Here is a 22099-nt window from a genome sequence, read left to right as displayed (position 1 = left end):
TTTAAGGCTTTCAATTTGCTCCAGTCTCAAATTAGGACAAAGGTCAAGTTCAAAAGGGATCAATACTGAATCCAGCAGCCTTGGGCCCTGGCTAAGTACAAACAGCTAGACAAAAGAAAGAGAACTGAGTCTGAGAGGCACAGAGAGAAAGTCAAGTGTTAAGAACGTCAATACTTGATAAAAAATATCCACTTTATATAAAAAAGCAGGGCAACAACTTTACAGTGGTCTAGGAATGACATTCTCTATCTAATAAATTTTCGCAAATAACGATGATTTTTTTTTCTAGAATGCAGAGTCGGGAGATGATATAAAATGAAGCGCAATTACAAAAGAGAAAAATGTTCCCTCGAACGAATGGAATCGCCAAACGAATAGTTCTTCTGATCGGTCTTTTTTATTCCGCTGGAATTGTTTTGTAAGTGAATATTTAAGGATAATTAAATCATTTGAAAGCTATTTTTCGCTCGATTACCGCCGCAGAGAATGCCTCTTCTTCCCGTCGCTCGACAATCCAACTTGCTATCCGAAAATTCCGGCGAAATTTGCTCATCCGCGAGCAGCAGACTCAGACTCTGAGAACAGATTTCTTGGGAGCTTTTTGTCCTGCCCGGAGCGATCGGAAAATCCCCTGATTTTGGTGAAAAGTTCTTTTGAAAGTTCGTCTGTGAGATATCTCTGGAGAAATTATGCAAAAAGAATTGGTCACCAAATTCGATTTCTGGTCGGAAAGAAGCATGAAGAGGATGACTTTGTTCCAGGTAAAAGGGAAGATTTGAAAGAATCGACTTGTAAGGGCGTTTTTAAGACTTGGTCGGAGAAAACCCAGAAGACATCATTTTCGGAACCTACAATGATACCTATAAAAATCTGGCAAAGAAGACTGCATCAGGAAAGAGCTCAGATAACTTGTCGATACCCTTCCAGAAATACAAATTCTTGAGCTCAAGTAAAGCATATGAATTCGTTAACACCTGTTTCGGGCATCACCCTGAGCAAGAAATCTTACTTATTGACCAAGATACTTTTTACGATCCAGAAATTGAGCGAGTTCCGGATTCCATCAATTGTGGCTTCTCAAAACTTCAGAACACTCTTCCTGTCCGTAAGTCATCCCATAAGAATTGAGCTCTTTCAAACTCACTTTTTTAGTAAAAGGAAAATGGTTGATTGATGAAAAAGAATGGCCAAAAATCAACATGTTTCCTACTTATTGTTCAGGTAAAGTGATTTTTACCATCCTCTTTCCACCCGCCTTAGGAGCTTGTTATTCTGCGCCCGCGGGCACCTTCATGAAAATTCACGAAAAAGAAAAGTCTCTTCGCTGGCCGGAGTTGACGCTTGAAGATCTTCTGTTTGTGGGAATTTATAGGATTCGGTCTTTTATCAAGTTTTTTAACAATACAAAAATCACTGTAATGCCGAAATAAGAGATCTAGCTGGACTAGAAGAACCCGTGCTAACGAAATACATGTGCCAACATCTCACAGGAGATATCGCCCTTCTCAGCGAAAAATTCCATGCGAAGATTCAACTGCTTGAATCTTCTCAAAGCCGCTAATAAATTATTATTATAACCAATTCGTTCCTTTACGTCATCTTCCTATTTGAAGCAATCGATTCTGTGTTTGCCCCTGTATTGATTCACCCAGCTAGTATTAGTCAAATTGCTCAAATAGCAAACCGATCCTGGTTTTTTCCTCTTCAACGTGAGAAACGCAAACTCGCAGAGAAATCCACATTTTTATAAAAAAAAGAAAAGGATAAAGTGAGAAAAAATGGTAGACCCAGAAAATCAAGAATCTTCTGATGCCGGAGAACCCCAAGTTCCTTGGCTTGTCAAATGGGGTGCTAAAGGACTCTGTAAGTTATCTTCGTCTTCTATTTTGTCTGGCTCGTTTATTATGTTTTAAAATGACAGTAATTATACTAATATGAAAAATTTTTTCTTCGAATTTTTCATCACTTCGGATGATCTCACGCAACTGCATCATTTTCTATCAAAAGATAAATCATCATACCAAGAATAGCTAAATAAATTATTTTTTAATGTTTTAAGTGTCAATCAATTTACCGATCGCTAGAACGGAAAGAAAAATCACAAGTTCTATTGCGTCTGTCTTTTCATTCTCTCTCCTCTGATTTTCGGACACTCTGATTGCGACAAATCCTTTTTCTTGGGAATCGCTCTCTTCATGAATTTCAATATATTTCATGATTTCAAAAAAAAATATTTAAAATTACGACTTATACTCTGCTAATAAAGGATCAAAATGCGAGCGCAGGCCTATCTCAAGTGCGATTCGAACAAGTTTACAAATTGCTGAATTGAAAATTATCCAGCAAGGACTGGCAAGCAGACGTTTAATGATAATAAATAGATTCTACGTTATCAGCAACAAGTCGTGACAAAACAAAGCAACAACAACAACGTAATGCAAATAAGCATTTGAAGTTTAATTTTTAAACAGCATGACTTATTTTCTGACTATCTGTTAAAATCATATAAGTCAAGAATATTTTAGCACTTGCTGGAGCAGTTGGTGTTGGAATCTCTGCAATTTGGTGCTTTTTGTCACTCGCAAATTTCATTCCTTGCATCATTGGCGGTGTTTCGCAAGTTGTTTCGGCCATATTGATTTTTGTCATCGAAGTTACTTTTCTCTTCAAAAATTCTCAGGTTGTTTTTCTGTTTTTTTTCAGTCTTTAACATATCTTCAGTCGAAACCGCTGAAAGCAGCTCTCTGGATTGCTTCGAAAATGAGATGGTGGCTTCGAGCATTGCTTTACGTCGGACTGGCGATCTTTTTTGTTGCGATGTGCTTTGGAATCGGAAATTTGGTCTCAATGTTTATGCGTAAGACGGGTTTTCTGAACACTTTTATTGAATTTTTCAGTCGGCGGGGGCGGAGTTCTGTACGGCATAGGGTCATTCCAACACAAACGAAATACTGGTGGAGCCCTTTTTTGAAAGAGATTGCGATGTCTGTAGGTATCTTATAATTACTGTTCTTTTGCCAAGTAAAAGTATCAATCTATCATTGTAATAAAAATCAAAAATGAAAAAACGTTTTGTCTTGAATTTTAATGGCAGTAGAAAAGTTGAATTTTAGGAGCAGAAAATATCGCTGGGTGAAATGATCGAATTGTCGGCCTTATTCACCCATCCAAGTTCTTTGTCGCATCTTATTCGCTTCGGACCAGTGCGGCTAGTTTTCCGAGCCGCGCAGCGAGGTCGGCACCAGCCGCGCTCCATGTGTTTGACGCGGGGCATTTTCTTGCAGTGCCAAAGTAGGCCTTGTTTTTCAGTTTATTTTCGAAAACAGAGACGGAACTCACCATTGTCGATGTTTTCATCGAACACGGGAACGCCGTCGCAGATCATTGTCTTGGCAGTTTCCCCTTAATTTTTTTATTGAATCAGTTTGGCTTATATAAAGGTACTTCTCTCTTGACGAACAGCAAGTTGGAAAGCCGTGAATTCTCTCTTTGCCGCAGTTTCGACAGCAAAAAGTATCAATCCAGCAAAGATGGCTTTCATTATTCCTTTCTAGAGTATTTCCAGACAAGGAAAAAAATCGGAAAAAATCGGACAATCTTTTGATGGAGCTCTATTTATAGCTCTGCAACTGTCATTTTTTGTTTTGAAGGATCCGACCTAATGTCACCGCGGTTGCGAAACTAATCCGGTTTTCGAAAGAATGTGAATGCCATTTTGAATACGCTTCTAAGAACTATTCAAGAATATGAGCGAAGAAAGAAAATAAGTTCCGGTTAGAAATGTCATTTATTAAAATCATTGCAAAAGAGCTTCTCAGCAGTCTTGATCGAAAGGAACGGTTGTTTCGATTCGGCAGGAGAACAAATTATTAACATCGCATCGTTTATCATTCCATCCTCTGTTGTCTGTCTCGACGCAATCTTCGATACCGTTGTTATCATTCGGTTCGCCGTCTCTCCAATCGAAAACAGGGTAATCATTACCATCCATGGAAAACCATTGATCTTCATTTTGTCGAATAATTCCGAGCCACTCTTTTCGACCATTTCTCGCAGCCTTGTAGATTTCGAGCTCTCTTTCGTTTTTAAAAAATGAAACGTGGCCTCCTTGTCTTTCACAAATTTCCTCAGCGCTCCAAAACGAAACTGATGGATTCATTATTCGGAACTCGACACAGGTTTTCTAAATGTGGAAATGATGATTTGGTAAATGTAGAGTATGCTTACGGGTGGTGGTTCTGTTGTCGTAGTAGAAGTAGCTGTTGTTGTGGTAGTGGTTGTGGTAGTTGCTGTTACGCGAATCTGCCCGCTTTGGCAAATCGCATAGTTCTTGTTGTCACAGTCTACTGCTCCGGCCCAGAGACCCTCTTTGACGAACCCACCTGGCCCAGAAGCGGTGAAGTATTGTTGAACCCAGCACTCGTTTTCACGCGCTTTCCATGAATCGAACCAGACGTAATTGTTGATCGTCATGTTATCAATAATTTCGCTTTGTTCTTCCCAGTTCTGAGGGTCGGCAAGCCACATGTCGTTGGCGAAACAGTAGGCTCGAGCTTGATTGTAGGACATTTTCTCATCAGAAATATGATAAGAAACATCTTGGTCTTGATTGACGGGCTTCTTGGCGATCTTTTTCATCTCGAGAAGAGATTGTTGGACTGCCTCGTAATCATCAGCGCTCGAATCGTCTACGCAAGCGTATGACTCTATCCACCACTCTAGACGATTGACGAGAGCTTCAATATTCGTAGATGGGCTGGCTCGGCTGTCAAAAATAGCAGCGAAGCTCTGGGCTGGCTCGTGAGTTGGAGAAGTAATCGTTGACTCGCAATTTCCCTCGAATTGGAAAAATCTCACGACTTGTTTCACCTCATCGTATTTTTCCAAAAATCGCCTTCCGAGGCCAGGTCTTGGAAGAGATTCGCGTACTTGATAGGCGAAGAGATTGGCTTCTCCCCAAAATTCGAAGAAACCCGCGCTGGTTGAGCTGGCGAAAATGGCTGCAAAAGGAGAAACTTTCATTTTTCTTTGACTAGTTAGCTGATATTCAGTTGAGCTAAAATGATTTTTTCAAAAAGTTCATTTTCATTTTATAAGGCGGGGATCAGAGAGCGACATCATAATAGTACGTTTCGCTGTTATTTCAGCGCGATTCGTTTTTTAAGCTCCGTAAAACCGGCTCGGCCCTTTACCGCGATGTCATCATATTTTGGTGAACTTACGTCATCTAAGGTGCTTTGAGTATTTTTCCACGATGAACGCAGAATAAACGCTTACGACCTGATTCCAAGAGGTCAGAATCAAATTATTTTCAATCAAATTCAGGATTTATTTATTATATAGTCTGACAGATATGATAATAAATATGAAAAACAGTGAGAATATTTCAGGATTTTTAATTATTGATAGACAATCGCTCAGAGCACTCAAGAGTTTCGAGAAAGCGATTGAAAATTTTCTTTGATTTTTTCACATCAGACTTGATGTTTTTGTTTCTTCGTTTCGATTTTCTGTCGAAATTAATTTGATCCAAGCAGACATGATTATCGTAAAAAGCCATAGTTGAGTCCATCAAGGCGACGAAGCTTCCACAAAGGTTCTCATTGCTGAATTTTGGCGATTTCCATTCTTTTGACCCAAAAACAGGCGAAGCTGAGTTTTCGCAAGGATAAAAAGAGTTTTCGAACATCCAGGAAAATTTTTCAATGATTTTTTTGAATTGCTTCATTTTCTTTGCTTTTTTCTTGTTCTTTTCTTTTTCTATTTTCGTTTGAAAGATATCCTCGAGTTCGGAGAATGAGTTGATCATCTGTTCGCTTGGAGAACTCTTGACCAGATCCGATTTGTCGGGAAAATGCGAAAGTTCGTCAACTGTTAATTTTGGCACTTCAGTTTTGAGAACTTCAGTCTTCGATCCGATCCAAAGATTTTCGATGAAATTTTGAATGACTTGAGTGATGAAAAAAAAAAGAGTTTTTCAGAAATTTCATTTATTAAAATTACTTCAGAAGAGTTTTTTAGCATTCTTGATTGAAAGGAACAGTTGTTTCGATTCGACAAGAGAAGAGACGATGATGATCGCATGAGATATCGTTCCACTTCTCCCATCCGAAGCTTTCGATGCAGTTTTCATCGCTGTGGGCGTCATTAGGCTCACCATCGTTCCAGTTGTATACAGTGCTCTCAAAGCCGTCCATGCGAAACCATTGGTTTCCATTTTTACGTTCGATTCCGAGCCACTCGCGTCGGCCGTTTTTAGCAGCGTGGTAGGCTGTGAGCTCTTCTTCGCTTTTGAAAAAAGATACATCACCCCCTATTTCTTGGCATCTTTCCTGGGCGGTTGCGAAAAGCACTTGCATAGTACCAATATTTCGGAACTCGACACAGATTTTCTGAAAACTTCCTTAGGAAAAATTCAAAAATACAGAATATCATATTCTGAATATGTAAACTTACAGGTGGAGGCTCAGTGGTCGTAGTTGTAGAAGTCTTAGTAGTCGTAGTTGTAGTTGTGGTAGTTGCTGTTACGCGAATCTGCCCGCTCTGGCAAATTGCATAGTTCTTGTCGTTACAGTCTACTGCTCCAGCCCAGAGACCCTCTTTGACGACACCACCTGGCCCAGAGGCGGAGAAGTATTTTTGAACCCAACACTCGTTTTCACGCGCTTTCCATGAATCGAACCAGACATAATTGCTGATCGTCATGTTCTCAATAACTTCGCTTTGTTCTTCCCAGTTCTGAGGGTCGGCAAGCCACATGTCGTGCGCGAAACAGTAGGCCAGAGCTTGATTGTAGGTCATTTTCTCTTCAGAAATATGATAAGAAACATCTTGGTCTTGATTCGCGGGTTTCTTGGCGATTTTTCTCATCTCGAGAAGAGATTGTTGGACTGCTTCGTAATCATCAGCGCCCGAATCGTCCACACAAGCGTACGACTCTATCCACCGCTCTAGAAGATTGGCGAGAGCTTCAATATTCGTAGATGGGCTGGCTCGGCTGTCAAAAACAGCGTCGAAGTTCTGGGCTGGCTCGTGCGTTGGAGAAGTTATTGAAGACTCGCATACTCCAGCGAGTTGGAAATATCTCACGATTTGTTGCACCTCATCGTATTTTTTCAAAAATCGCCTTCCGAGGCCAGGTCTTGGAAATGATTCGCGTACTTGGTAGGCGAAGACATCGGCGTCTCCCCAAAACTTGAAGAAATCGGCGTTGCTTGAGTTGGCGAAAATGGCTACAAACGGAGAAACTTTCATTTTTCTTTGCCTAGTTAGCTGATATTCAGTTAAGCTAGAATGATTTTTGCTGAAAGTTCATTCTCTTTTTATAGGGCGGGGAGCAGAGAGTGACATCATTATAGTACGTTTCCATGATATTTCAGCCCGATTCGTTCCGGCTTCTTAAAACCGGCTCGGCCTTTTACCGATGTCATCATTTTTTGGTGAACTTACGTCATCTAAGGTGCTCTGGGTATTTTTCCACGATGAGCGCAGAATAAACGCTTACGACCTGATTCCAAGAGGTCACAATTGAATTTTCTTTAATAAAATTCAGGATTTATTTATTATATAGTCTGACAGATATGATAATGGGGAAAAGTGAGAATATTTGACGATTTTAGTTGATAGACAATCGTTCAGTGCATTCAAGAGTTTCGAGAAATCGATTGAAAATTTTCTTTGATCTTTTCACATCAGACTTGATGTTTTTGTTTCTTCGTTTCGATTTTCTGTCAAAATTAATTTGATCCAAGCAAACATGATTATCGTAAAAAGCCACAGTTGAGTCCATCAAGGCGACGAAGCTTTCACAAATGTTTTCAGTGCTGATTTTCGGCGATTTCCATTCTTTTGTCCCGAAAACAGATAAGGCTGAGTTTTCGCAAGGAGAAGACGAGTTCTCGAACATCCAGGAAAATTTATCAATGATTTTTTTGAATTGCTCCATTTTCTTTGCTTTCTTCTTGTTCTTTTCTTTTTCTGGTTTCGTTTTAAAGATATCTTCGAGTTTGGAGAATGAGTTGATCATTTCTTCGCTTGGCGAATTTTCGACCAGATCCAATTTGTCGGGAAAATGCGAAAGTTCATCTACTGTTAATTTTGGAACCTCAGTTTTGAGAACTTCAGTCTTCGATCCGATCCAAAGATTATCGATGAAATTTTGAATGACTTGAGTGGTGAGAAAAAATAGTTGCTCGGCTTCGTCCATTCCTTGCTTTTTCTGTCTTTCGCTGGCGCTAGATTCGATTCCGACGAGATATGTGCGGTAATAAACGACGGATTCAAATTTGTACCAAGTTCCTTTCGAGGATTCCCTATCAGTTGCGACTTCAAAGGTCCACTTTTTTGACATTCTTCTTCTTTTTCCTGCATCCGAAACATTCTGAAAATTTTGTTGAAATCATCACGACTTCTTTGAGGCTTACCCATTTAAGAAAAACACCGTTGTTCTTGATCAGCTTATTTTTGAATTTGTTCGCGTCTCCGGCGTGATAAAATAAGCAGTAAACAATTGACTCAGTTTTGAAGTCTCTCCAAAGAAGTTGCGGCGGTTCTGAGCAGTCTTTACCGGTAAGAGCTAGATTCATTTTTACTTTTGATGACTTAAAAATTTGATTACCGAAGCTTTCATAATCTCGGTTATCAATTTTGTGTCCGCGAAGCTGGCAAGTGTTTGGTCCATTGAACTTGAATTTGAAGCAACCAGGAGTATCTCGACATCTTTCAGCGCAACCGCGTCGAAAATGAAGATCATCGACGCCATCTTCTTTTTCAAAAATATCCGAGAAAATGGAATACGGGGTGAATTTGTCTTGAGAACCGATATTCCACGCTTCCATTATTACAGACTCATCATCTAAAGAGGGAAACGAACGATTAACGAGCAGAATAAATATTATTCTTTCCGTTATCATGTCTGAAAAATGTAGATTCCTTTATATTTTTTCGTTCGAAAATCTGTTCGTCACCCTCTTTATACGGCCAAACGCAAACAGGTTCGATCTCAGCATGTTTGCAATCCACATCTTTTCTTTCTATTAATTTTTATAAGAAAGCTTCTAGATTTTTTCAATACCGGGGGTTACAAGAAGATGAAAGCCTTCGTTCATCTCTCCCCAATGATCACTTTCAAAGACAATTTTAAGTTGATCCCCCGGAACAAAGATTGGAGCATCCAATGCCTCCAAATTCCCACCAACTGTCTCGTTCAACAAACTTGCGAGAGTGATCTTGCCATCGTAATCGTACTCGAAATCTTGATTGCAGAATGTACTGTTGAAGGATCGATGAGCATTTGATATGTGAAGCTTATCATCCTGGCAGTACCGAGCGCCTGAGAAAAATTTTATTTATACATTATATTTTTTGAAGAAAAAGTACCGTTGATGTCGAATCGCAAAGTTTGAATATGAAATCCATCAGCACATTGATCGAGAAAAATCCATTCGCAATATGCATTTCTTGGATATGTTCCCAAGCTCGAGTTACTAACAGCAGAAAGAGGATCGACAGGAGATGAAATCTCTACAGTTTTTAAGTCTTCATTAAACTCAGTCAAAAATCCACAATCGTAGAAATCGTCTGCCCGTACTTCTCTTTCCCCAAAAACAAAAATTATGAAAATAAAAAAGAATTTCATTTTTGAGAAATTTGATTTTGAGGAAGAGTTCACGATCTTCGACGTTTATACGGAGCGAATTTCTTGAACTCTCGGATTACTTTAATGCCGTAGTAGATCAACCACCGCTCGATCAACCGTTTATTCTTGAGCTTGACCTCCTGATCCACGATAAACTGTAGCGGAGCAAATTTCACCAGGACAACAAGATGGCCAATTTGAACTTGAAGCAAACCTCTTTCGACCCTTAGATAATTGCCCTTCTTCCTGGCATTTGCAATTGAATTTGATGCATAAAACGATGTAATCGCAATTTTTCAACCTTGCTATTTTTTCTCACTTCTCAAAGTCAAGTTCCAGAACGATGCGTTTTGAGCTTTTTACGATTCTGCTTTTCCAGCGACTCCACGCTAAAGCACTTTTTTCGATGATGAAAGAATCTTTGAAGGAGCAAGAATTCAGCGTGATTCTAGAGAAAGCCCTAGAAGAGCAACAATTGACATCAACGATTTTCCCCACTATTCTACCTCTCTGAATAAATGAAATCAAGTTTTTACGATTATTTTATGTAGATGATTACGTAAGTCAGCTTCAATGTATGGCAAACGCCGATTTTCTGTTTATCTTTCATTTCGCCCATCGATTTTTGAATTCTTTGAATTGCTCGAAGTTGAGTTTCAAAAAATGAAAACTGCAATTGTCGTCGGCGGAAATCGCGGAATCGGGCTCGAATGCGTCAAACTTTTGATTGAAGAGAAAGATGTTCAAAAAGTTGTCGCGACAGCGAGAAACCCGGAGAAATTCCCGAAAATAGAGAACGGTGAAAAATTGCAAGTCGAAAAGCTAAATATAACCAGCGAAGAGAGTGTGCTGAGTTTTGCAGAGAAGATGGGACCGTCTTCTTATGATATTTTGGTTTTGAACGCGGGTGTGGCGCCAGAAGGGAATGACAAATCATTTGAGAGTATCAAAACGACCATCGATGTCAATTATTTCGGAATTTCCTCTGCTCTAAAATCACTGTTTCCTCTTGCTTGCGAGGAAGCTCGAATCGTATGCCTTTCCAGCGTCTTTGGACTTAGAGGAATGCTCAATTTGAATCCGAATCCAAACGTTTTCGAGGGAAATTATGTCTTTGATTATGGACAAAAGCTATTTTCGTAAGTTTCTGATCCCCTTATCCATTAATAATTCTTTAGAACTACACTTGCAAAAACAACTTTTGACGAATTGGATATTATTGCAAAGAGATTTATCGAAGATCAGAAAAACCCATCTCAGGCTCAAGCTGATGGTTGGCCAAGTCCAGAGCAAACGCCAATGACTGGTATTCGGAGAAATACAACTAAAAACTGAACTTTTCTTTTAAGCTTACGACATGTCGAAGCTACTGGTTAACAATCTCGTTCGGCTTTACGGTGAAAAAGCGGCTTCTGAGGGCAAAAATGTTCTGATAAATTCCGCTTGCCCTGGATTCTGCGATACTGATATGACTGCTGGGGTTCCTTGCGAAAAGGTTAGGATGGATGAATTATAGAAAAACATAGAATCATAGCCGAAAACTGCCAGGGATGGGGCTGAATCAGTCCTTTCTCTTTGCTTCATCGCTCCAGGAAGATCTCAGCCGAATGGAAAAATGCTCATTGATGCTTAATTTCCTTCAATAATGACTGGGATTTTTATATATTTCCAGAAATAAATGTCTATTTAAAGAAATCAAGTGGATTTGAGCTATTTTGCTGATTCTGTTGAGTTTGCCCCATCATCGAACTCATCGTATTCATCATGCTTAGCCCTTGTTGGGCTTGTTGCATCGTTGGCATTTGCATGTTCATGGGCTGCATCATGGGCTGTTGTTGCATCATCGGTTGCTGTTGGGGAATCATCGGCTGCATCGTTTGCTGCTGTTGTTGTGGCGTCATCTGAGGGGCTGCTTTTGGTGGAACTGGCGCTGCTCGCGGACGGGCTTTCTGAGCTGGAGGCTAAAATTGGAGTAGAATTTAGGGTTTTTGACAAAAAGTACCTTAGGTGGGGCTTTTGGTGATGGTTTTGATGCCTGCCGCTGGACAGCAGGTTTAGGAGCAGGAGATGATTTTGAGCTCGCCATCCAGGAGTTGTCGACTGGTGGTGGTGGAGCTTGATACTGGGTATTTGCGGTGAAGTCATTAATGATTTTCATCGCTTCCTAAAAATTGAAAGAATTCTTAAATAGTATTTACTCAGGAAACTTACTTTGAGAGACGCATGAAGTTTCAAGAGCTCGTCTCGTCTTTCAGCCTCTGCAGGAGATTCTTCTGTGAGAGCAGACATGTCGCACTAAAAAAATTTATGAAAAATGGTATTACAGAAAGATAAAAGACTACCTGTTGATAGAGACATGCAAGGAGCTCGTCGGCGATAAAGTTTTTGGTTTCATTGACAAGCAAATGCATAATCAGTTTAGGAGTCATGTCTTTCAGTGTTCTCATGATAATCTGCATGTAAGAGTCGACAAGATTTCTGATTTGCTCGACCTTGAAAGATAGTAAAAAGAAAAGTTCATATTCTTTCAGAACCTGTCGTTCTAGCTGAGGATCTGCCCCAGTTATTGTTCCGTCCATATCATCATCGTCTTGAACAGTACTTACAGTACTTTGGGACTAAAAATGCATCAAATCGATTTTCTCCCGGGATTCCGTCGATCTTACCTCAGGATAAACCCCGGCTCTTAGAAAAGCTGCTTTCCAAGATTCAAGCTCCTCATCAGATCCAACAATCATATCAAGTTTGGTGCTGTTTTGGTAAATATTCTTTCGCTCATTGCTAGAAAAAAACCTTGTTTGTCTCTTGTAACAGCACTTTGGGTCACCTGAAAAGGGTAAATTTGATGGTAGTATTGCCGAACATGCTCTCATTTTTCTCTGATTTAACTTTAAGATCGTCAGTCATCGGGATCATGTATTTCTTGTCTTGCTCAGCATCACTTTTGAACCAGCTGAAACTTTCAGCATTCAAAACAAACCAGTATTGATTGCCTAAAAAAGACTCAAAAGATATTTTTATGAATTAAAATTTGCCTTTCATTTTTTTAATCCCTCCTCCAGTGTCAATGCTCATATATCCCCGTCGAATGACCTGATTCATTCCGGTCTTCTTCTTGCTCTTCTCGGACGAAGATGCGTTGTGAAAACCGATGAAGTCTTCATGATTAGTGTTGATATACGCAAGCTCAAAGTTAATTTGCAGCTCGACCTAAAAATAAACTCAATCAATCATTGAAAAAAATCTCTTAAAACCTGGGTTCTGCAGTCGCTTTCTTTTTCTCGGATATGCTCGTTTACGATTCTTTCCACTTCTTGGTGAAGCATCGGAAACGAAGCCATATGCTAAAGATATCATTGATTGCTATTGCTTCGAAATCTTTCGTTACCTGAGAGCACAGCTTTGAGCTCTCTAGAATCTCATTCGTAACATTATCGACCAAATTCAGTGGCGCTGTCAAAAGCTCCTCAATCCTCTCTTTCACGATTCGTTCAAAGGCCATGTCTGGAGTAAACAAGCCGCTGCGGACTCCTCTTGTATTCTGAATAACAACTTTGATCTCTCTCCTCAGCGATTTTTCCTCGATCTTTCGTTCGGCAATTTGAATTGGGAGGCGTTCATGGAAGAGTTTGTTGATTTTCGCTCCAACCGTGAGGCTGTCTGTAGATACTGTAACTCCTGAACCTTCAATTGCTTGCTGGAAGTTGGTAGAGAACTGATTGACCATTTGAAGCATTGTTTTTGTCCGGCGGCCTTTATCGTTATTTTGGAAGCCTTTGTACTTTGCCACGTCCTTTTCCATGGAGAGAAGCTGTTTTTGAAGATTCTGCTTCAGAGTTGGTAGTGTTTCACGAATATGATTAGTAAGCTGCTGATTCAAGACCTTCTGAAGATAAGGTGTGCCCATTCTATCCGCCATGTGTCGATAAGAAGCGTGGGTCATGAAGAATTTACGCTCATTCTGCATCGCGGCTTTGATATCCTTTTTACCATCAATGTCTTTCTGACTTCTATTGACGACACCGACGAATCCTCGGCGAAGAGGGAGCAGACGGTTTTCAAGAATTTCCTTTGCATCGGTTCCTTGATCCATCAGATCTAGTTTCGTGATGACTCCGATTGTTCTCAGCCCTTCCGGGTCGACTTCTTTGGCGATTTTCATCGCATCGGAGTTGGCCAAATCTGAATTTGCGGGAGACACAGCGAGGATAAGACATGAATCTCGGGTAATAAATTGGTAAAGCATGTCTCGAATTTGCTGCTCGATGTCTTTTGGCTGATCACCAACTGGAACTCGCGTCATTCCGGGCAAATCAACAAGCGTGAGGTTGAGAACATTCGGAGAATAGACTGTCAGGTTGATTGGGATGGCAGAAATTCCCTTGTTCGACCCGGTCATTCTGTCAGTCTCGTCTTCAATCTCCTGTCGTACATCGTCAAAACTCGTGAATTTCTTCCCTTTTGCATGATAAAACTCTGCCCACTCCCCTTGCGGACTGTTAATCAGCTGGAGCACTAGCGGCCGTCGCGTGACAATTCCAGAGCCACGAGGGAGGAAATCTTTTCCAACAAAGTTTTCCAAAACTGATGATTTTCCTGCAGATTGACTTCCAACAACTGCGATTTGGGGGAGATCAATGTCAAGTGCTTGCCCTGTTTGCTGAAACGCATCTTGCAGTTTGTTGATCAGAGGGATCATTTTCTCCATCCCCTCATTTCCGGGGTCTGCCATTTTCTCGTCTTTCTCTCTCTTTTTTGAAGAGAAAAGAGCAGATTTACGAAGAAAGGGGAAAAACGAGTTCGCGCCTTTTCGATAAAGCAAACATAAAGAAAAGAGAGCGACAAGAAAATGACGATTTGATAAAAAAGACAAGAAATTTATTAAAGAACATTGAGGAACAGTTTTTGAAGATCTGGGCTTGAGAACTCATAGTGCTCGATTTTTTGCTTACTTTGTAAATCATCAAGGATTTCCCAGAGTTCAAGAGATAGATTCGAAGGTGATTCTAAAATGAATCGACTGTCTTTCTTTGTCAGTTTGATCTCTCTGCGGAATTGACAGAAATCTTTGATTTCATCTGGCAGTGACTTCGCGAGAATGGAGATCTTCTGATCAAACTGAGCCAGGGAAGAAGAGACATCGGAGCTCTGAAATTTCACTTCGCCTTTGCTGAGAAATGTTACTCCAGCTCGAAGTGCCATGCATTCTTCGATCGTGTGTGTCGCGACGAGAACTATTTTATTGTCATTCTGGAGGACTTCGTAGATCTTTTTCATTTGAACTCGTGAGCTAGGATCCAAGCCGCACTATAAAAAAAAGGATGAAGCATAAAATCGCATTGATTGTATCTTACTGTAGGTTCATCGAGAATGAAAACGTCGGGGTCGTTGATAAGCGTACAGGCGACTGACAACTTCCTCTTTGTTCCTCCAGAGAGATTCTTCGTCTGGTAGTCTTTGAATTTTCCGATTCCCAGAAGATCAAGAGCATAATCGATCACTTCCAGTTCTGAGATAATTTTGTAATTGACCGTGATTATTCTTGACCGGGCCCGGTATAATAAAATTAATTCAAAGCGATTAGCCGGAAATCAAACATCATCAAAAATCGTAAAAGTTTTTATAGAGTTGCCCTTATTTGACCACTTACCGTAAATTCCCCTCGAGTAGCACAAGATCGCCAAGGTTTCATTTGCAGTCAATTTGTCCATCAAACTATCGAATTGAGGACATACGGCGATGTTCTTGGGAGTAAAAGATCTGCCGGAAACGGAAATGGAGCCACTATCGAAATCCTTAAGTCCACAGAGTATCTTCACAAGGGTCGTCTTCCCTGCTCCGTTTGGCCCAAGCAAACACATGGTGTTTCCTAAAATGCAAAAAGTCAGCAGGGTTCACCGCTCTTTAGGAAAGTTACCTTTTCTGATTTCCATCGAAGCATATTTTAAAATGTCCCCTTTCCTCAATTTTTCGATTTTCAATGAATTCGAATCTTCCCTTTCTTCCTTCATTTCCACCTTTTTCGGCCATTCAAGAAAAGCAAGGATTCCAAAATAGATCGGAATCAGCAAAAACTGCATCGCAACGTATTTTCCCACGGCCAAATACTCGAAGCTCCAGATGTCCTCTGCAATATCGACTAATCCCGCTTCGCAGACTTGTCTTGGTCCGTATTCAGGAAAGTCTCCGACGCAAAATCTTCTGAGATTTTCATTCACGTAGAGATCGAAAAGGCCCATCGCAAAATTATGGCTTGGAATCAGCATGAACAGGTGGTTGAGATTGTTGCTCAGATTTTTGTCATCAAAAAGACGAATCGTCAAGACAGTCAAAAAGGTGAACATCGTCACTAGAACATTGAAATTGCAGTGGTCGCCGACGTATTTCGCTGAATCGCTAGAAAATCGCCCAATAATGAAGCTTATCGGCGTATGCGCTAGAATAAAGCCAAAGAGAAGCATCATCAGCGCTCCAAAGTTCTCACTGAGCATGTCTAAATCTTCATGGCTATCAGTGAAGAAACTTGTAAGAAGCATCGTCAAGAAGAGAAGGATTCCAAATTTAGCAATGGTGATGAAATAATGCCCAGCCCAGAAGATTTTTCTCGGAAGACCAACGAGTTCTTGCATGAACTTGAAGCCGGAGACGCGTTCGGAGACGGCATTCATGCCAAACGGAGCAACGGTCATCATCAGGCCAATGATGCAATTGTACACTAGAAAAGAAGGTATTATTGAATTATTTACGAGAATATTGCTCCGACGGGTAACTTGGTTCAAAATCAAGTTACGTAACTCTAGACCGGTTGCATTAAGCCTTTTCAGCAGTAATTGTTGTAGTTTTATCGCAATTTTAAAAGAAAAAACTATCGATGCTAAGAAAAAATATCTTTTTTCATCAAAAATAGTCGTCAAAGTAGGTAACTTACTAACGCAATTTTTAGTTTATACAACTTATGAAGTGGCACTTAAGATAACGAAGCGATATCCTTTTACCGAGTTACTTTCGTCCGAACCCTCTTGACTTAAAATTCTCTGAAAACTTGACGTAATAATGGACGAACCTAGCGTAACCCCAGCAAAATACAAGCCAGGTCCTTTTGCCACGGGATTGTTTGTTGGATGAACATGAAACGGTGCATGCGCGACTGAAAAAGTGTTGTTCATCATTTCTTCGAACACCTTTTTCTGCTGCCAAAATAATGCTGCAGGTGCGCCGTGGTAATGCTCGCCGGGGAAAAGTAATTTCGTTTTGTTTTGCATAATTTGTGCCGGGTTCATCGACAATTCTTTCAAAACATCGGAGAAAAAGATCTTCGGTTGGTCGAGGCGATCAGTCGTGGTTCCCAGCTGATTGACCGTGGCAATGACCATCGCGCAAGGAATGACTAGCTGAAGGGCGAGGATTTTGATCTCCCGGATTGCGAGAATCAAACACTTTTGAACCGAACGGAGGAATTTTGAAAAAGGAGAAGTTAATGGTTCACTCGTGATTTTCTTGATCTTCGAGTAGAGTTCTTGATGATTTGTGGTCTCAAAGTCATTGTTCGTCGCGAATAAGTCGGATAAGGATGGAGAAATTGGTCGCACGTTGGAAATTTTGTCATCTTTTTTGAGGTTCTTCAGCTTTTGGATAATTTTCTTGGTGTTTTTCGGGTCTTCTAGTGTAAAGATAATGCTGTTTCCTTCTGATTTGAATGTGCCAAAGGAGGAAAGTGACGACTCTAATGATCCTAAATTCGTTTTTTCTGTCTTATTTTTGGGTTAAAATGCATATAATTCGTACAGAAGTCTTCATACGTAAAAGCCTTGATCAAGAATAAACGCTGAGAAGATTAAATTATCTGATTTATTGCCCGGTAATAATTATAACCCGTTGCCTTGTCGAAAGAGAAACTTGTGATCCGCCCAAATGAGCAGCTGACATCTTGATACCTACCCTTGTTTATGACTTTCAATTTGGTCAGCTTTAATTAATTGAATCATTTTTACTATAGCGCGTGTCAGAAGGTGAGCTCAGTCCGCGCTTTGAGAAAGTAATGCCCCGGTGGGATATTTATGATTAATCTTTTTATTGCGACGTCTTTGAGAGAAAAAAGACTGACCATTTCCTTGGCCTTGTTTTAGGATAATGACCTCTTTGGCGAGTTCATCAACTTCGTCCATGTAGTGGGTCGTCAGCAAAACCGCTAAGTCGGATTTTATTTGCTTATCAGCAAGTGCTTTATCTTTGCTGAAATTAGGTCTTAAATTATCAAATTTGGGGGCTTTTTTTCAAAATAAATCCGCTCCTGTGTTCTGTCCGAGATTCTTCACAATTTCCCAAAGCTCCAATCTCGAAACCGGATCAAGTCCAGAAGTCGGCTCATCGAGCAAAATTCGCTTTGGCTTCGAAGACATGGCAATTCCAAAAGTGAGCTTTCTCAGCATTCCTCCGGAAAGCTCATCGGGCTTAGAGTTGAGTTTTTCTTTAAGCTGGACATCTTCAGCGATTCCTTCTGGCTCGACTTTTCCTTTGGCGTTGGAAAGCTGGTTGAAGTAGATGAAGTGTTCTTTGACAGTCAGTCCAGGCCACGTGACGTTGTATTGAGGACAATAGCCGACTTCTAAACCAGCGTCGTGGACTTCTCCTCGAGTTGGGGACAAAAAACCAGCGAGAAGCTTCATTGTTGTTGATTTTCCTGCTCCGTTAGTACCAATCAGCGCTGTGACACCACGAGATGGGGTGGAGAAGGAAATATCTTTCAACGCGCACTGATCATCTTTCTCGTCGAAAATCTTCGTTACTTTCTCGACTTTGAAGCCCCATTCGGAGCTGCATTTTTGTTTCTCCCGGCGATTTTCGATCGTCATCGACAAAACCCGATTTCGTTCATCTTTGGTCGTGTCGACCAACCACGTGATTGCCATGTAGAAGAGCATATTCAAAAGAAGTAAGTTGTAAATGTCCGTCAGCGCAATCGGGTCATCCCTTGAAACTTCGCGGGTAAGATTTCGAAAGATGGAGAGGGGAAGATTAAGCTTTTCAAAGTGGCAGATGATGTCGCAACCAAGAGCGAGTAAAACAGGCGGATTCAGGGCGAGAAGAGACTTTTTCCCTGGTTGAAAAAAACGATCCCGAACGAGCATTAAAAATTACGAAATTCCCTCATGGGCCCGGCGTTTTGCTGAAATCATGTTCTTACAACCGCAGATTGATAAGCAGCGCATTCCACGACTCTAGACCGTTTCTTATAGGACAAAGTTCAACCGGGTTCCTTGACCAGAATATGCATATCTTTCCACGACGTAAAAATGTAGCCATGCGGGATAGAGAGGAAAAAGATTATGGCAGAAGCAGCAGATGCAGCGGACGCCGAATTCTTGAATAGTTTCGAAATGAATTGACATAAACTGACAAGGGTTCGAATTTTGAACTTTCAGCTTGAGTCGATTCAATTCGAAAATTGGTCCCTCTCCTGAGAACTGAGCATCCGTAGCAAAGAAGAAGCCCAAAGACAGCTGAAAATCCAACGTGTTCAAGTACTGCTCCATTTTTGCTGATGTCAGCAGTAAGCATGGTCGCCAGAAGCCCCGTTGCGAGTGCATACATCACGATCGTTGCGCTTTTTCAAAGTTGAAGTAGTTTCATATTTTTGGTTACGCATTATTATGCTCCGGTTTTTCTCGTAGAAGCTATGTTATTGTTGTGGCAATTTTACATCAATAGTAAACTACATATGGTTCACGTCAAGGGTCAGCGAAGGTAACTACCGCTTATGGCCAATAAATAAAGACAAAGTTCAAACTTTGATCCTAAAATAGGCCGCCATGATCGTATGTGTTGAAATGCCGAGCATCTTCAAGTACTTGAGCCTGTTACTTTCCCGATGCGAAGAAAAGCAATGGACGGTCTGCTGCATGAAATGGGCCAGGGAGAGGAGGAACATGAGCGGAAGCTGTTGCTGCATCACTCCATGGAATCGATCGCTCGAGACAGTTCTGCTTTCTTGCTGTAGAAATTCGACGTTTTCGGGTGGAATGTCCGTGGTAAGCTTCAGATAGTTCTGGTTGATGGAAGATTGGACAGCAAGGAATCCCTCAGTGTAGTAAATTTGGTTTGCGCCATCAGCAGATTCAGAAAACAGCGAGTTTCCGAAGGATTTTCCGAGTACTGAGGGAGAGCTTCGTTGAGTGAGCCAGCCGTTCCACAGGCCTTTCACTGGCATTCCTCTTGCATCAGCTATGGATGGGGGTTACATAAGCTCTTCTAGGTTGAGAAAATGCGAACTTACCAGTTGGAATGGTGTGAACCGTAAATTCCAATCCATCAGTTCCCAAGGAATCAAAGGAAACGCCGACAAATATCTTGGCAAGATCAGTATCAACTTCTGATACATGCGCTCTCATAGACTGCTCGTCGGGAAAGTCAACTGGGGTGAAGGTCGTGCCGTTTTGAACAGGATTACCGAACCAGTCGTATTCCATCAGATTCTCCTCAAGATCTTTTGATAGCAAATGAATGATGTTTTCGGTTAACTCGGTCTTCGGAGTGTACAGAATTTCGAAGTCGTTGGCATCTTTGAATCGTCGGGCAAAAAGGTTGTTTGGGCGAAAGGGCTGAAACTCAAGGTTCCGGTTTTCTTTTGATGGAACTGATTGACGGGCGATTACGAGTAGAAGGCCAATGATTGAAGGGATCAGGACTGTGAGGACTTTTGATGAGTTCAAACTCCAGAATTTCTACTGTACAGGGAAAGGAATTCGAATTGTGGAAAGTCCCCATTTGTGGGGCTCGGTTGTCCTCGGGCGCTTTCACAAACGAGTAAAATTACGAACCCGATTGAACTGTTTGACTAGCATTTTTCTTCAGAAAAACCTGTGACCGATGATTGAAGCCGATAAAGATTAAAATGATACGAATATTTTTGGGACCATAAATTAGATATTAAGTATTGCTTTATCAGAGAAGAAGCTTAATTGTCTAAAAATATAAATTGAACTTTCTGATTTTTTTTTCTTAATTTTGAACCCTTACTGATGATTTGGGCGATCGCCATTTTTCCAATGCGAAAATCGTCAACAAGGGCCAAAACGAAACCCTGTTGTGTGATTTTTCTCTCATTTTTTTCGTCTTTTGCCAAGAGTCTGCTTTCTCGGCTACTCAGTAGCGCTATCCTCAGACTTGCGCCATGTCTGAGTTTTTATTTGCAAAAGCAAGTTTGCTATCTCTGGCTTGAAAGAAGATGGTCGAAGATTCTCGAAGCGAACCCAAATAACCTTCGCCGATTTGGACCTTCCACTTGCAAATTGCAACTTGCTTAAATTCTAGCAATAGACCTCTAGCGCCCGGCAAAACTGGCCATAAATGAAGCCACCAGAGCAGCTACGAACTCACTTTTTAAAAACAAGTCGAAAATGAAGGTCACCTCAGCTTTGCTCGCTTCTTCTGCTTTTGCTACTTCAGCCGATATTTCTGCTCATTTGATTGCTGCGGACGGAAGCTTCTGGCAAAACGCTGGTAAACTGACAGCAAATGCTGATGCCATCCTCAGATCGGTAAGAGAAATCCTAAAGAGATAGTTTTTATATTGATTTTAAGTGGAACGGCAAATTCGACAAAGAGATGGACGATGCCTTCCACATGTGCACCAGCGGTTCTTACACCGATCAACAGATCATCTGGGAGTGTGGCAAGAAAGTCACCAAAGCAACTTTCGACAAGAACCCCAACTTCAACCTTATGGGCCGCTACGCTGCCAGCCAGTTCCACCAGCTCGACCAAAACGGCGACGGAAAGTTGAACTTCGAAGAGTTCAAACGCGGATTCGCCGGCTTCTTCTCTACAGTTGGCTCTACTCTTGTCGACATTTTCGATGCCGATGGAAACGGTGAGTTTTTTTCTTTTTGACCGGTGATAAGAGCCGCCCATTTTTACATCGCCCTGAAGCATTTTCTTTTCAGGTGTCCTTGAGGGTCAGGAAAACCATGACATGCACTTTGGCCTGAACAACATCTGGGACGAGTTCTCCTCCGATAAGAACCGAAAGCTCATCACTCCCATCCTTGACGTAAGAACTAAGGCCTTTACCAGAGAATCAATAATTTTATAGACCTGGGTCGGATCTGATTTGGATAAGAACGTCGATACTCTTTCAAAGGCTGAGATGACCGAGCAAGCCATCCTTCACTCCGTCCCCTACTGGTAAAATTCATGAAAGACGGAAGATACGATACCTGACGATATTATTTATCCAAATTTCTGCCTGTAAATCCTTTAGCATCATACATGTTACCTACAATTCGGCTGATATTCATAAAAATAAACGCTTAACGATTATTTCAACGATTAATCTTATTTTTATCAGAAATATTATGCTGAATAGACCGCATACTTTCCGGCGGAAAATATTGTAAGGTTTTTCGAATTCATCAAAATCAAGAGAGGCAACTAAGCGAGCCATTTTTCATTATCATTAAAATC

General features: G+C 41.0%; 8 protein-coding genes across 8 annotated transcripts; 4 read left to right on the top strand and 4 right to left on the bottom strand.

Moving 5' to 3' along the window:
* Positions 1-287: 287 nt before the first annotated feature.
* Positions 288-1570, top strand: LOC145699106 (uncharacterized). The gene is made up of 6 exons (XM_081776354.1): positions 288-418; positions 457-761; positions 809-892; positions 956-1105; positions 1153-1221; positions 1261-1570. The coding sequence occupies exons 1-6, from the start codon at positions 342-344 to the stop codon at positions 1428-1430; spliced, it is 855 nt and encodes a 284-aa protein (XP_081632480.1). The 5' UTR covers positions 288-341; the 3' UTR covers positions 1431-1570.
* A 117-nt stretch (positions 1571-1687) lies between these two features.
* LOC145699596 (calcium channel flower-like) lies at positions 1688-3039 on the top strand. Its single transcript, XM_081776874.1, has 4 exons — positions 1688-1863; positions 2526-2680; positions 2722-2857; positions 2898-3039. The coding sequence occupies exons 1-4, from the start codon at positions 1779-1781 to the stop codon at positions 2969-2971; spliced, it is 450 nt and encodes a 149-aa protein (XP_081633000.1). The 5' UTR covers positions 1688-1778; the 3' UTR covers positions 2972-3039.
* Positions 3040-3082: 43 nt separating this feature from the next.
* Positions 3083-3579, bottom strand: LOC145699877 (uncharacterized). Its single transcript, XM_081777127.1, has 3 exons — positions 3445-3579; positions 3340-3402; positions 3083-3297 (listed from the first exon to the last, which is right to left on the bottom strand). Exons 1-3 carry the CDS (start codon positions 3539-3541, stop codon positions 3110-3112), a joined length of 348 nt encoding a protein of 115 aa, XP_081633253.1. The 5' UTR covers positions 3542-3579; the 3' UTR covers positions 3083-3109.
* Positions 3580-7577: 3998 nt separating this feature from the next.
* LOC145697161 (uncharacterized) lies at positions 7578-9637 on the bottom strand. The gene is made up of 5 exons (XM_081774321.1): positions 9379-9637; positions 9074-9331; positions 8618-9032; positions 8424-8575; positions 7578-8380 (listed from the first exon to the last, which is right to left on the bottom strand). Exons 3-5 carry the CDS (start codon positions 8910-8912, stop codon positions 7616-7618), a joined length of 1212 nt encoding a protein of 403 aa, XP_081630447.1. The 5' UTR covers positions 8913-9032; positions 9074-9331; positions 9379-9637; the 3' UTR covers positions 7578-7615.
* A 639-nt stretch (positions 9638-10276) lies between these two features.
* Positions 10277-11270, top strand: LOC145697660 (carbonyl reductase [NADPH] 1-like). The gene is made up of 4 exons (XM_081774876.1): positions 10277-10776; positions 10816-10943; positions 10987-11132; positions 11172-11270. Exons 1-4 carry the CDS (start codon positions 10301-10303, stop codon positions 11268-11270), a joined length of 849 nt encoding a protein of 282 aa, XP_081631002.1. The 5' UTR covers positions 10277-10300.
* A 26-nt stretch (positions 11271-11296) lies between these two features.
* On the bottom strand, positions 11297-14375 carry LOC145696615 (dynamin-1-like). Its single transcript, XM_081773684.1, has 10 exons — positions 13026-14375; positions 12892-12981; positions 12673-12847; positions 12465-12630; positions 12304-12418; positions 12172-12255; positions 11980-12129; positions 11849-11932; positions 11640-11801; positions 11297-11598 (listed from the first exon to the last, which is right to left on the bottom strand). Exons 1-10 carry the CDS (start codon positions 14367-14369, stop codon positions 11320-11322), a joined length of 2649 nt encoding a protein of 882 aa, XP_081629810.1. The 5' UTR covers positions 14370-14375; the 3' UTR covers positions 11297-11319.
* A 143-nt stretch (positions 14376-14518) lies between these two features.
* On the bottom strand, positions 14519-20332 carry LOC145697658 (phospholipid-transporting ATPase ABCA3-like). The gene is made up of 10 exons (XM_081774875.1): positions 19911-20332; positions 19425-19858; positions 17980-18726; positions 17751-17844; positions 17517-17590; positions 16701-17388; positions 15555-16352; positions 15288-15506; positions 14992-15146; positions 14519-14944 (listed from the first exon to the last, which is right to left on the bottom strand). The coding sequence occupies exons 1-10, from the start codon at positions 20101-20103 to the stop codon at positions 14519-14521; spliced, it is 3828 nt and encodes a 1275-aa protein (XP_081631001.1). The 5' UTR covers positions 20104-20332.
* Positions 20333-21032: 700 nt separating this feature from the next.
* LOC145698559 (uncharacterized) lies at positions 21033-21947 on the top strand. Its single transcript, XM_081775766.1, has 4 exons — positions 21033-21174; positions 21218-21506; positions 21580-21686; positions 21729-21947. The coding sequence occupies exons 1-4, from the start codon at positions 21034-21036 to the stop codon at positions 21822-21824; spliced, it is 633 nt and encodes a 210-aa protein (XP_081631892.1). The 5' UTR covers position 21033; the 3' UTR covers positions 21825-21947.
* The last annotated feature ends 152 nt before the right edge of the window (positions 21948-22099 follow it).

The sequence above is a fragment of the Oikopleura dioica genome, chromosome 2, assembly GCF_907165135.1.
Source record: "Oikopleura dioica chromosome 2, OKI2018_I68_1.0, whole genome shotgun sequence".
Classification (NCBI taxonomy): Eukaryota; Metazoa; Chordata; class Appendicularia; order Copelata; family Oikopleuridae; genus Oikopleura; species Oikopleura dioica.
The sequence above is the reverse complement of the archived record's forward strand: the minus strand, read 5'-3'. Positions and strand labels throughout refer to the sequence as shown.